General features: G+C 32.5%; 1 protein-coding gene across 1 annotated transcript in view; it reads left to right on the forward strand.

The window, feature by feature from the left end:
• Positions 1-3455, forward strand: part of LOC116779217 (galanin receptor type 3) — a 41806-nt gene extending 38351 nt beyond the window's left edge. Inside the window, exons 2-5 of the mRNA XM_032673423.2 lie at positions 1733-1854; positions 1981-2156; positions 2414-2555; positions 2635-3455. Of these exons, the coding sequence (XP_032529314.2) occupies positions 1752-1854; positions 1981-2156; positions 2414-2555; positions 2635-3314 (1101 nt within the window). The 5' untranslated portion in view covers positions 1733-1751 and the 3' untranslated portion in view covers positions 3315-3455. The remainder of the gene's footprint in view (positions 1-1732; positions 1855-1980; positions 2157-2413; positions 2556-2634) is intronic.
• The last annotated feature ends 11831 nt before the right edge of the window (positions 3456-15286 follow it).

The raw sequence follows: 15286 nt of genomic DNA on the forward strand, positions 1-15286 counted from the left end.
GTCAGCCAAAAAGACCATAAAACAAATTGATATCAATAAAACTGTGGGTTATTCAATAAAATTTTCGGTAAATTGTTCAAAAACAGCTCGTACTGAAGCTTACCCTTAAAAAAATTAATTGTTTTATCGCAAAAAAGAGTAATTAATAAAATACATATCATGTTTCAGAACGTTTTTCTTCGAATCTGTACATAGGTCAATATAGTAAAATGAGATTGTTTTATTAACTGATGAGTGATTCTCTGTGTTTAACGTCCACAGTAAATGATAGATTTATAAACAATCGAACTGTATCGTTCCTGCAATATACGTTGTAATATCTAATATTTGATTCCTTGCGTCAAGGCAAATAGATCCTTGCACCAAGGCAAATAGATTCTTGCGTCAAGGCAAATAGATTTGTTAAAAGCATTAAATTTTTTCTAGCACAGCAATTCTGTCTCTTTAGTGATTAAGAAAAATCGTTGTTACATTTAAAAAATGTTTAATGGATTTTATAAAAGATATTCCTTATTATGTGGATTTTTTTAATATATCACATTTAATTTTAACTTTGTAACAAAATATATTGCTGGCAGCTAAAGTTTAGGACATTCGCGTTCAAACATACCTAACTTGAGGGTATTTTATTCTTTATTTAAATATATTCTTAAAAAATATGGTATTAACAGCCATTATTGTATTATAGCCATTATTTATATGAATAATGTCATTTAAAATAAAACTTCTAAAAGTAAACACATAATTATCAAGCACATGAGAGATATATTTCTTTTATTGAACATCGTATTACGTTATTGAAATTTTACAATGTACGTTAAAGGTTAATATTGATAGTCACATGTTTCCTATCAAATGAAACACACAACTGTTTTGAAATATGCTACGTATTAAATTGATTAATTTAAAAGTATTATTCAGTACAAAATAAAATAAAAGTTTGTTCTAAACATTTCTTTTAAGAAAACCAGTAATTTTTTACATGCTTCTTGAGGAATAAATTATAGAGTAACAACTAACTTCTATGTGCATAATCTAAATTTTAGCTTTAGTCTTCTTTGACAGAGAGAGAAGAATTTATTTAAGAAGATATATTTCTTAATAAATATATTATTTAATTTAGATAAAGAAAGCTGAAATGATCGGTTAAAATGGAGGTTATCGAATTTATATTAAAATATTTTTTATTAATATAAATGCCATTATTTAAATATCGAAAATTAGTAAAAGATACCGTTTTCATCATTGTATTATTATACTTGTTCAAACTAAGTTTTGATTTTTAAATACTAACAGAAATATTTTTTCCTAGAACGGTTAAATACAAAAAGTTATAAGGATAAAACTTACAAATATTTTTAACAAAAGTTGCCAATAAGAAATTTTTAATCCAATCAGAAAAGTTTTGAAAAAAATAAGTATAGTTTATGACAAGGCATAGTCTTTAATTATTTTTTCATCGGGAGACTTTCTACCGGGGAAAATAGCAGTATGAGCTGCGGGTTATTATATAAAACATACTTTTTATTCGGACGCATAAACCAGTTTCATTTGTCCTTTAAGATAACAGGGCTTTTATCTATTGACTAAGAAATAAAAAAAAAAATGATTTTCCTAGAGCAATTTTGAAAACATCAGTTGTAAATAAAGAGTGAAATGGAAAACAAAAGAAGTAAATCACAATAAAAATACAATGAAAGTTAATTTGTAAGCATAACTTTTTTGTTTCCAGATCCCAATGATGCGACGTAATGTACAATAACATTACGGAGGAGATATCTGTGGAGCGTGCGCAAGCGCATGTAGTTGTACTTCTGACTCTATATGTTCTTGTCTCTATATTCGGTATTATTGGTAAGATTCATGAGAAATCTGTGATAGTTTGTATTTATTATTATTATGGTTTATCTTTGCAGACTCCAGCTCTGAAATCCATTTGGCAGTGGTAGTAATAAGGGTTAATTTTTATATTATTTGTAGGTAATGTAAGTTTAATGGCTGCCCTGGCATCTTCAGGAGCATCTCGTCTTCGTACTCCACAGTTGTTGAGTGCCTGTGCAGCTGACCTTCTCGTGTGTGCTGCCAGTGCTCCGCTAGCTGCCACTAGAGCAGCCAGATTACATCATTTACCATGTCATGTCTCCCACTATATTGAGGTAGTTTGTTTTTTATAGTATTCTATCACATAAGGTGTTAGGAATGCTACTCTTGTATTTTGCAAGCCCCAACTTAGATTCTAATTATTTAGGTCACTAATAAAATTACGAAAATTCTTATCATGAATATATTTATTTTAACAGTTTCATTTTTAAAGTGTTAGAGATTTGGAAATGAGAGGTGATCAATCAATCAAAGGCTTGAAATGTCATATTATTTATCATAGCAATAGTTATGGTTAACATTTATTTTTCAGTCGTTTCCTGTTGCTGCCAGTACTTTCTCCTTTGTAGCAATAGCTGCGGATCGTTGTTGTGCCGTGCGACGTGGACGTGGCTCCTTATGCTCCAGACCGTACATTGCGATAACCTTTGTATGGATTGCAGCTTTGTTACTTGGTATGGTTATTTTGAGAATATTCTATTCAAAATATCACCGTACGTGGGCTACGTTTAATATGTATTTTATGTATTTTAGGTGCAATGACAGTCCTAGCGACTTGTTTATCGTGGCCACCATTGGCAGCGGTACATGCGGTTATCACTTATTGCATTCCTGTGGTGGCAGTCACTAGATGTCACTGGGCTGTTCGAGTTAAACTCACTGCTTTATCACTTACTGCAAGAGCTGCTCATGGAGAGTTACCATTACCAGTTCCTCTAATGCGTCGACCAACCCACGTCATAATAGTAGCTGGAGTTGGCCCTCGAGAACGCCGAGACGCCGTAGATGTGGGAGATATTAGAGCCAAGAAACTTCAGCCAAGTCTTTTAGGGCCTCAACCGCAGACATCGACATTACGGTCACGAAGACGACTTGGCAACGTACTTCTTGCAATTGCTGCAATATTTGCAGCTTGTTGGTGTCCCTATGCAGCGATAGTTATCTTTAGCGCCTTTGGTTTTAATACCCCAATAGTGTTAGCTCAGTACGCGCTGCTGTGTGGCTATGCGCATTCAGCGTTAAACGCAGCGGCCTACTGGGTGTTGAACAGACATGCATTGACTGCTGCATGCAATGCATGGCGCATTCCGCAGCTCAGAGTTCGTGAGGAGAGACCTTCCTCAACAAACGAAGCAGCGCTGGGAGCGTTTCACCCACGCCTGGCTCGACCTGCACCATCTCCTCGTCCCCCTCCTTCTAGCTTTCTATATTGATGTCCAACTATCTTCTAAGCTCTCTCGATCTGTGATTCCTGTCTCTCAGTGCCTCGTATAGTTTACGCAAGAACGTTTCGTTTCGTTATAACGTTGTTTAAGATTTTATTGAGAATAATATCCGTCAAGCAATAAATTGTATGGAACTTTTTTGTGTATTTTATTACCGTTGTGAATGTCGTCATAGCGATTAACGACACAATTATTATTTTCAGTAGCTATAATAATAACTGCTATGGTTCCTTAGACACTACAATACACTGTTCCTTGGACTTTTGATAGACTTCATTTTATACCTCTCAGAAAAAATGTCAAGTGGACGATAGTTCTACCTTGTAACCCAACCAGGGCTTATAAATAATAAATCTTGCTAGAAATGATATCGTAACATTATATTTCTATAGACTAAAACCATCCAACACTTCTATACTAATATAAAATTAAACCAAAATATATTTTTCAGGAAATAATTAATGATATAATAAGCATGGTCTGTTTACGATTGCGAATGATTCCAATCGCTCGGGGATGTGGGGAGTATATTGGTGTAATTAGTTTAAGGGCGCCTGAATCGGATATAGTGACAGCTTATGACAAATTACCTAAGAAGTGACTCTGACACTGGACCTCTTTGATAAGTTGACTTTTAAGATCTCAATACTTTCACGGATATTTAGAGAATTTTCTGGAATTTAAACCACTTAATAAATAAATTATACTGAATCCCATCTGCCATGGAGATACTTTTTAACTAACGAATCATTTATAAATATTATAATTATTTTTCACTCAATTAATTGTCTTCAAATCTAATATAAGTTATTAATCAATGTGGTATACAATTATAGTCAAAGTCACTTACGTATTTCATTCTGAAGTCAAAGGATATTTAATAATAGCTTTTCAATATCGCTTGTTTCAAAAGATTCCATAAACAATGATACAGTTACTGCGACAATCATGATTATTGTCAAGACAGATAACAGTAGTTAGAATAATGATCTAAAAATGTTCTGTTATGAGGTTCCTTTAAACCATTTCCCCAACGTACCACACTATAACATAAGTAATAAATAACGAACATAAAAAGATAATCGCAAGCTAAGAATATTCCTCATAGATTCATGAATATTGTTCAAATATATGAGCATTACGATCAAAGTAATTAAATATTATTTATTGTCTAACTTAAGTAAAGACGTGATAGCTGATTTGTGAAGCGTCGGGATGAAATATCCAATAAGTAAGCTGGAATCGTGATTTACAATCAATTTGTATTTTAATTAATTAAAACATGTCTAGATTCTATACATATTTAAAAAAGAAGGAATATATATAATTAAAATTTATTTATAAATATATTATTATATTTTGTACGCAAGTGCCATTTGATAGTGTTTAGTTTGTAGAATGGAATTTTTGCAGCTCTACCCTTCGTGTGTTCATATGACATTTCTATAGCCTATCGTCTCTTTCCGTTAATTTATAGTATTTGTAAAAACGCCGTCCTCCCCAAATTCGTATATATATTTCATTATCACCTTATTATTTCTTTAACAGCAAGTAACACGTGAAAACTCAGATTTGTGTGCATGAAAGCAAGTGTTAATGAAATTATTTTTACAGTTATTTTTTTACAACAAGAAGCTAAAAATAGAGCTTTAGTAACGACATAGAGCTAGGAATTGGGCTGAAATATAATCATTGCAGCCAACTCTTTCTCAACTCGTGAAAGAATAACTTATTCATAAATTACAAATATCTATATCTCTGCTGACAATCGATTCATTTCGGTTGTCTTCATTACAGTTTGATTATGTGAAAAATATTGTACATGATCTCAAATCTAACAATATTATTCCAGATAGATATCTTCCGTTTAGTGGCCACATTTCATTAGTTAAAAACATAGATAATAAGACTCGGAGGTCATATAATTGATTTAAGAAAATTGAATACAAATACTGTGAAGGATAATTATCCATTCCCACTCATTTGCTATTAATTTCATAAATTAGGTAATGTGCGATTCTTTATATATTTAGATGTGTGCAGGCTCTCACGTAATCAATGAAAGTCTATTGAGAACAAAAGCATTAGTAGCACTTAAGTAAACCTTACGGTTTATGTATTGACCCTCGGTATAACAACGTGCTATAAATACTGCTATCATTGAAATATCCTTGTGGTTTTAAGGTGATATACATATAAGGGGTTTTCCAATAGGGACGCTTGAACTTTGACAGCTGATTGCGGCCATGTTGTTTGAGTAACAGCTGTCAAATGCAGTGTGTTATATTCATTCCGTCCTCAGGTTACAGTGTCGAGCAGCACGTGCAAATCATAAAATTGTTTTATGAAAATGGGTCTTCAGTTCGAGCAACGTTCCGCGCACTTCGCCCGTTTTACGGTCGCGATGATCGTCCTGCCGAGTCGACTATCCGTCGATTGGTGGACAAATTCGAGTCAACCGGGTCAGTTAACAATCAGCCGGTTCCCGTGCGTCAACGTAACGCGAGATCTGCCGAGAATATCGCCGCTGTGCGCGACAGTGTCCTCGAAAACCCGCGGCAGTCAATTCCGCGTCGCGCACAGGAACTCGGCCTTTCGCAGACGACAACTTGGCGAATTTTGCGTTGTGACTTGAGCCTGCACCCGTACAAGATCCAGCTGACCCAAGAGCTCAAGGTTAATGACCATAGACAGCGCCGTGTGTTCGCTGACTGGGCATTAGAGCAGTTGGAAGTTGACGCCGATTTTGGCAAAAAAATCATCTTCAGCGACGAGGCGCATTTTTGGATGAATGGCTATGTCAACAAGCAAAATTGCCGTATTTGGGACGAGACCAATCCACACGAGGTTCACCAAGTGGCAATGCACCCGCAGAAAGTGACTGTTTGGTGCGGATTTTGGGCCGGAGGCGTGATTGGTCCGTATTTTTTCGAAAACGATAATGGTGTGGCCGTCACCGTCAATGGTGAGCGATACCGGTCGATGATAACCAACTTCTTTTGGCCTGAAATCGAGAATATGGATCTGGACAACATGTGGTTTCAACAGGACGGCGCTACGTGCCACACAGCACACGCTACGATGGAAGTTCTGCACGAGCAATTTCTGGACATGGTCATCTCGCGCGGAGGCGACGTGAACTGGCCACCGAGATCGTGCGATTTGACCCCGCTGGACTTTTTCTTGTGGGGTTTTCTTAAGTCGCAGGTCTATGCCAACAAGCCGCAAACCACCGATGCCCTCAAAGTCAACATACGCCACGCCATCGATCAAATACAGCCCGATTTGTGCGCCAGAGTCATCGAAAATTGGACCTTTCGTGTGCGCGCCACCAACCGAAGCCGTGGCGGTCATTTGAATGATGTCATATTCCATACATAATGGGGTCGATAGACCTTCCAAATAAAAAAAAAATTCGCAAATATCTTTCCTACATGTATTTTTTTTTGCATTTCAAAGATCAAGCGCCCTTAATGGAAAACCCTATATTTGTTTGGTATTACAATGGTTATTATCTGAAGCGAGTCTTTAAATACATATTTCAAAGAATTTATTTCGTTTAAGGAGTTAGTAAGTAAGGAGTAAGGAGTAAGTGAGTAAGTTTCGGTATTAAGGAAATATAAAAGATAAATTTACAGGTAAGCCCAGACCAAGAAAAAGTCTGTTTTTTCCAGAGGACCAAGAAGTCTAAAAAATACTGACAATTCAACAATCTCTACTACGTTGTTACAGAAAGCACGTTCCAAATTTTTTAAAAACTATGTTCTCTTAATTTATGTTTCATGAAAATTAGATCACTATTCATAATAAAACAAGCATCTTCTACTTCATTAGTAATTATTTTGACCCCGTTTTGCATTGTAAACTCTACACCATAACTAACTTTATAGGATTCACTGGTTTTGTAATCCATAAAAGAGACACAATATCTCAGATAAATTGTTATTATATCGAGCGAAGTGAGGGGAATAACTATCATCACGTGACCTAGAGACTCCGGCTGCCATAAATGCATTCAAACGTTGTCACTTCTTTTTACACTGACGAATATATAAAGTAGTTATGGACTATTCATTTAAACATAAAAAAGCTTCAGAAAAGATCAGCTTAGTCGCTATCCGGTAAAAAAAATATTTATATAAGCAGATAAAATACGTTATAAAAGTATCAACAACTGATTACTATCAGTTTATTGTGGAACAGAAGCTTAACCATTTCTTAATTAATATGACTGACAAACTGAGATCTGTTTTGGTTTCCTAGACAATAGCTGATACTTACGGTATTTTATGAATTGTTTAATTGTAGAATTCAAAGAGCCAGTAAAACACAAAAACTCATTAGAGTGCCTCGTTATTATTATTGGAACAAATTTTGATTACCGTAATTCTTTTCAACATTTGAGTCCCAAATGTTTCAAAACCATTTAGAAAATTAGAAAAATATTACATTAGAATGGCAATATCCGGAGCTAAGCTAAAGGGATAACATCCGATGGATAAATCAGTGTCCCATTTTTTACGATACACGTAGGCGTTCGAGTCAATGTGAACAAGAAATCTGCTATGTTTTTTTTGTTGATAGTTTTTCAAAATACTTTTACTTTGTGCATAGAAATTATTGCAAAAAATGATCACCAGTAAAATACTTACGCGACGTTCTTTTTATATTTGGTACCCCTCTCTTCATATCCGACCGATGCAATGAATGGTATCAAATATCTTAAAGTAGCACAAGTAGAGCTAATTGCTAGCTAGAACACATTATGCGTGAAATTAAATGTAATATACCAATTAATAGGCTGTGGCATAAAACTACACAAGAATAAAAATTACGAAATAATTTCAACAATATCAAAAAGTACACCTGAAAGCCCCTTACATATATTAATATGTATAAAATGCTGACCACTGCTCATTCATTAAAAGTTGACTATAATAAACATTTAAAAGATTAAATATTCGTAAGGTTTCGTAGTATAAAAGGTCAAAAGGTCGTCTCTTCATTCAGTTTACTAGTTTTGACTCAATACGAAGGTTTTGGAGGTTTTGCCCAATTATGGGAAATGATTGAAATACATAGATATTACCCCAGGTCAGTTTGTGACCACGGTCAGTGCTTCTTGATCGTAATTTCAAGCCAGGTTAATAGTACTCGATCAGCTTCATTCCAGCGTTTAATTTATAAATGGAAAATAAACGCAGTGACTAGCAAAACAAATTACACTTTGAGATTTATAATCTTTAAAATTAGGATCTGAGTACAAATTTTGTATTTATATATTGCAATGTCCCCGCGTATTGTAGCTTCGTAAATGGAGAATCAAAATAGTCCATAGAGAGCATCAATAAAAAATAAATTATTTGAAATTTTGTGTTTTATCATTAAATGTGAAACATAATGTGAATTACCCACACTCTCTAAAGACGAACATAAATAATCTTCAATAACTCTTTTATTGTTTAAAAATTTCTGTAGGAGTTAGTTTCATTTTTGTTGTTATAAGAGCGTCGTGAAAATTCACACATGTATTTTAAAATGCCCGTAAAATACTCATTTAAATATGCTAACGAATTAATAATACTTACTAATCAAAATTTCCATAAAACTGTTTTATAATAAACTTTTAAAATTTGATCTCCTTGTTCAGTATATTCGTACAATGTCGGAGTAGGAGCCAGTAAAAAAATTTACAGTCAATTTCCTAAAAAACTGCACAGGGTTGATTGAAAGCGGCGCGTGTCATTTGATCTGCCCTTTGATAAATCAGAAGGGGTTAATGAAATAACGAAGCTCAGTTTTTGTATCCAAAGTTTAATTAGAGACTGGCTTTGTCCTTTTATAAATGACATGTGGCAGACCAAGAGCAATCACAATGAAAAAAAAAAGTATTTCAACAGACATTAATGACGAACTTAAATTAGTTAATCACAATTAATATACATATATCAAATAATTATAAAGGAACAGAACGTTTACTGTACTCTGAACTCAATTGAATATTCTCTTCCAATATACGAAAATGGACTTAAAATTTCAAATAATAAGTTTGAAATTGCCAATCCACATTGAGCAAGCGTTGTGACTAAAGCTGTGTGGTGGTGCTTCTCCACGTGAGGAGAGGCCTTCGCTCAGCAGTGGGGAACGATAGAATTAAGATGATAATGATGATGATGACTCTATGAAAAAACTACCAATTTCAATAATTTTTCGTTATATATTTATTCGAGTTAAATATTTCTAACTATTTCTATGTAAAAATTTTGAAGTCAAGAGTTAAGACGTTATGTTGTCTGATAGTTTTTACTTGAAGAATGAATCAGTGTTGTGAGATACAAATTAGCGTCGTCTAGACAAAAATGAAACCTATCCAACGCTTTTAAGTTAATGGAGAATACTTTAGTTAGTTTAATATAATTAATAAAAACAATTAATAATATCTTATTTATCTCCTTTTTATCAATAAAATGAAGATATGAAGTTTTTATAAATATCTTAATAATATTAAAGAAGCAACAAAAATGTAGTATCCGAAAAACTTATTTTAATTTAAGCAACAAAAGTCTATTCTAATTTAATTTAAAGTTCCCAAATTTTATTTATTTTTATTTCGTCCTACATCGTTCTACGATAGTTAAGAATATATAGTAAGAAAAGAAAGCTAAGGTCCAGAAAAGCAGTCCTCCTTCAAAGTGTAATGGAAAACTTAATTTATAAAAATTTTTAAGAACTAATGAATCACGTCCTCTTTGATACTATTTAAATAACATTATCAACGCAATCAAATGTAAGCAGTTATTAACATTTACCTTCAGTATGTATTTCGGGTAATAAATCATAAATAGGAGAGGAGCTTCGAAACATTTTATCGTTGTCCTCTTGCAAAATAGCTTAAGCATTTGTGCTTATGATATTTGTTACTAAGAAAATGTTATCGTGTTTCGAGTGATATTTCGGTTTATTACACGAGCTATCCCTGTTACATATTTAGTTAAAACATTCTGTTAGTCGAATAGGCTCATTTTTTTTATTTTTATAAGTGCAACTTTTTATTCTATTATAATTAAAGGGAAAGCAGAAATAATTGTTATTTGTGTCAGATACATGAAAAGGCGACCCTGAACACTGTCACTCGAAATAAAATTATTTCATGATCGCCTTTAGAGGCTGTTGTTGAAATGTTAGTATTTCCCGTGACTCCTTTATGTTGAATTAAAATAATTACAAAAACACTAATAAATGACTTTATATAGAATTTCTTTGATGATCAAATACAACGATAAAATGTCTTTTTAAAATGATGTTATTATATGTCATCTGAAACGATTATTTTGCCTTGACTTAACGTTATTATAGTGTGAGACGATATAAATATCTACTCATCGGTTTTTCTAGACTTAGAATAAGTAGTAACGAAGGAGTACTAGTATTAAAGGCTACTTTAAGTTTGGAATTCAGTACTCGAGCTGTATTTTATTAATAACAATCTTTCTTCAATCAAAAACAACAAAACAGTGATCTTATTTGTTGAGATAAAACGTCAAGAGAATACCACTAAAAGTAAAATTACATTTCTACGTACTTACATTCAATAACTAATCTCAGTGATAATTAAAAAAAAATGGTGAATTTGCTACAATTTTTGAATTTATAAAAAAAAGCAAATCCTTAACAGTTATCTATATTGAGATCTAAGATTTTCGCGAGTTTTATTCATTTAAAAGTTATCTATATTTTGAGTTGATCCTCAATTGTTTTCACATTTAAAAAATCACAAAACACTGCAATACCGAGTTATAATACACACATATTTTTATTTGGTAGAAAGTAAAAAAAATACTATTTAATAATAACCGAGAAAAATTATAAATGAATGTTAATTCAAATAAAAGGTTAATTAAAATGTTGGTACAAAATATATTAATATCCTTATTTCAACTAAAACCTCAAACGTATTGGGTACAAAAGTAACTGCAAGGAATAAATAGCATCTCTATAATATCGTCTAGACTCTAGAGTCTAGACCAATTTAACTCTTACACAGGACATATTTACGAAATATTTATTTTTTCGTCAGAATCATGAGATGGATCGATTTATTCAAAAATTATTAAACATAGTGCCATTACAAGTTTTTATGTAATAACAATCACTAAATCGTAAAAGTTTCAAGTCGAGTTATTTTCTATCGTAATTGAATTGAAAGAGCAATTTTCATTTAGACATACAAATATATCATTCGAACGACAATATTCCCGATCATGGGCTTCTGTAAAAAGTTAAAGAATCCTTGTTACTGTTAGGAGAATGTAGTTGTAAGTAAAAGAGAAATTTATTGAGAAACAATGGCAAATAAGAATATGGACCTCGATATACTCGTAGAGCGAAATAAATACCTCTCTCTTTGTCATAGAGAAGTTATAGACACACATATAAAACATTATATTTTTTTATTTTAATAACGATTACTATATAAGCTGGGTTATTACACAGGTATATAAAAGTAGGGTGTAACATTTTATGTATATGTATATATATGAATGTAATGTAATTGAATAATCAAAATTAAGGGCAGTTGAAATTATCAGGTGTCATCTGAGTTTCCACTTGTGCTAACGCTGTCACAACAATGAGTGTTGGTTTGTATGAATAGACACGAGAGTATAGATTAAAACATTCTCTTTCGATCCGTTACAGCGATCGGACCTCTTATATAAAGCATTCGTCAAACCGTCTACGAGGTTTACTTTAATAGCCTGAGAGCCTGACGACAGTCGAGAAGAAAGGCACCCGTGACGTCACTTATGTTGACGTCATACTCCTTAAAAACTAAGAGGTTGATTCTAACTCCAGCGTATTTATATATATGTATTCTTAATCCTATTCACAAATCTGCTTAGAGTATATAAGTGACAAAACTTTATTGTTGCTGAATGTGTTAATTAAATTTTTCTAAGTAAATATGTTTAACTGAAGACTATAGATTTATTTATGATATTTAGAATTGGTTTACCTTTATATCTTATATCTAACTAATTAAAATGATTTCGATGTTCTTAATCAAATATAAAAAGGAAGATGTACATATTCTCATTGGAGGAAAGAAGGACTACCAACAACATATAATGTGTTTCATATGAAATAAAAAATTATGCTAAAGAGGTCAAATGAGCAGACGGCCTCCCTGATGGGAGGCGCTAACCGTCACCTATGGACATCTGCAACGTGGTATTGCGAATGCGTTGCCGCCCTTGAGGTGAAAGGAAGGATGGAAGGATGCGGATGGCGAAATAACCATCCAGTCACAGTACATTGCCCTTGGTCTGAACAGAAAGTCGAGTTTTGGGTGTCAGTGGCACTTGGTACGGGAGAGTTCATGTTTCAACTAGTAGTTGCAAGGTCTCCCCGGATCTGACGCCAATGAAACAAGCTTAACAACTTGAAACACACTTAGGCTCATGCAGGACAGAAGGTCCATTGTACACCTCAACATCCCGGGATGGGAAAAGATTGAAAAAAGGTAGGGCCTGGCTCACTCGCCGAAAGAAAAACAGCCATAAAAGACTGCTTCACGCCGATGTTCTATGAGAAGATGGTACTTCCTTGGGTGAGCCAGCCCATGCTCGAGGTGCAGTAACTTGATCACAGCTAGGCTCTATCACTTAGATTGAAACGTTTTTATATCATAAAATAATAATTATTTTCAATGTTAAATGATTAGACACAAATATCTGGTACAAAAATTGGTTAATAAATGCAGTAAATATGGCAGGTAGTATATATAAAAATCTTAACTTTTTATTTTGAGTAATGGAATATTGATAGTGGTGGTATAATGGCCTATTTGAATATATTTATGCATTTGATCTTATAATACTTGTACCACTTTCGTTAACAAGTATCCCTGTATGGGACCGTATACTGACAAGGGTCACAACTATCAATATAATTTGTGACACCACTCTCAAGGAAATATAATGAAAATATTGTATATTGAAGTCAGTACTCCAAAACACATTATATATTTTAATGTGCTGTGTATAATTTGTATATAAAATATTGAAATTTGGATATTTTTTATTAATTTCATTTATGTATTATGTTTTATGTCTTTTAATATGATTTAGCAAGAGGTTCCGTTAAATACCTCACGTAAGTGGTGTTCTAAGTGTGTGTTGCATCGCCACAACCAGTTAGGATTATGGGAACGAGTAATGATATTCCAGTCAAAAAGAAAACGGGACTAGTCCTTGAGCCTTTCTCCCTTATCGCATAAAACGCAGCTGTATTCCCTTTTTATGTTAAGTTAGAGATTTCGGCAGTGTTCAGCCTAACCAATCCAAATACAATCTGTAGACCATCAAGTATAGATTTGATCTTATACAGGGTGTTGAGTATTGATTATTTGAGTACTACTTTACATTTGAGTGTATTGAGTATTACCTTACATTTAGTATAAACACCTTGATTCTTCATCAGAGACTGAAATTATTATTATTTGAATTCATTTAATTTTTTTGACAAATAACTGAAAATGTTGATTAATATAAACTAAAATAATATTTATGTTACCTAAGAAAATTTTTTTAGTTTACTGAGAATTCAAACTATACTTTTAATTTTTTAACTATACGTAAATTCTTTATTTCTTAACAAAAGCGAAGTCTTAACATCATATTAATTCCTCATAGATCCTAAACAAACGTATATCTCCTTTTTTTAATTATTTTATTATATTTCATCTTTTTGCCAAGTTTTACAGAATTGAATCATAGACAAACCACAGCAGACAAATTATAATGACATCATCAAGAGAAACCTTTCATAAAATAATAAAATCACAAGTATTCAGAAAAATATACCTACGTTATAAATGCGAGAGCTTTTGTAAAATTAATTAAGATAAATATAATATGCCTTTACCTCACATTAATGATTGTCATATCTCGAAAGCTTGCAAAGAGACTGAATGATAGCCGTGACTTCGTTCGCATTGTGTGATACATTAAAAAGGTTTTTGTGTAAAAAGAAAATACTTTATATTTCGTAAAGAAACCTTGATTATTGGAAGTCTTTTATTAAATTTGTGTTTAAGATAAGCCCCAAAAATCGATTCAAAGATAGTAATGCCATGATACACACAAAAAACTACAGACGTCTATAATTTTTTTTTTAAACGGTTCGGTGGAACCGACAACTTATAACGCTAGTAAGGGCATAATAGTTGAAACTTCTTACAAGTAAATATCCTTACGAGAATCTTTTCAACAAAATCTATAGATTATCTGTTTTAACCATAAATAAAATCGACTTAGTTGTTATCGAATTTGTAGAGAAAATTAAAACAAAAACAACTAAAATTACTGTCCCTTAGGTTTTGTGGAGCAGATGATCTTCTAATAATATCTGTAGCACGCTGAGAACATATTGACTCTTAGAAAGTCAGACATTTTTTTATTAAAAAAGAAACACGAATATTGATTTTATGATATAAAACTTATCTATTTCACACCAATTCTTGTAACGAGAATGATAAAACTATGGAGGATGAAATACTCAAAGCTGATGCCCGATGCTTTGTTTTCAAATAGACTGGCTTTGTAAAAAAAAATTCTGATTCACTTGAAGATGTAAATAAAATGTTTTGAATATAAAGCTTGGCAAAAAAAATAAATGTTTGCTACATTTTATGTTATATACGTTATTATTTCGTTTGTTACGTGCGTTCGGACATTAATTAATGATTGCATTTCAGAATTATTAGACATAAATTATGTATTTTAATAAATTAATTTACTCAAAATAAACATTAATAATTACTGGTCCCATATCTGTTATTATTTGATAAATGAAATTACTCTTGATCTATCGAAATACGACGTGGAATACTAGAAAAAGACAGATTAATATAAAATTAACAGTTTAAGACGAAGTTCTTAAACTCAAAATCAGCCGAAGTC

The sequence above is a fragment of the Danaus plexippus genome, chromosome 6 (genome assembly GCF_018135715.1).
Source record: "Danaus plexippus chromosome 6, MEX_DaPlex, whole genome shotgun sequence".
Classification (NCBI taxonomy): Eukaryota; Metazoa; Arthropoda; class Insecta; order Lepidoptera; family Nymphalidae; genus Danaus; species Danaus plexippus.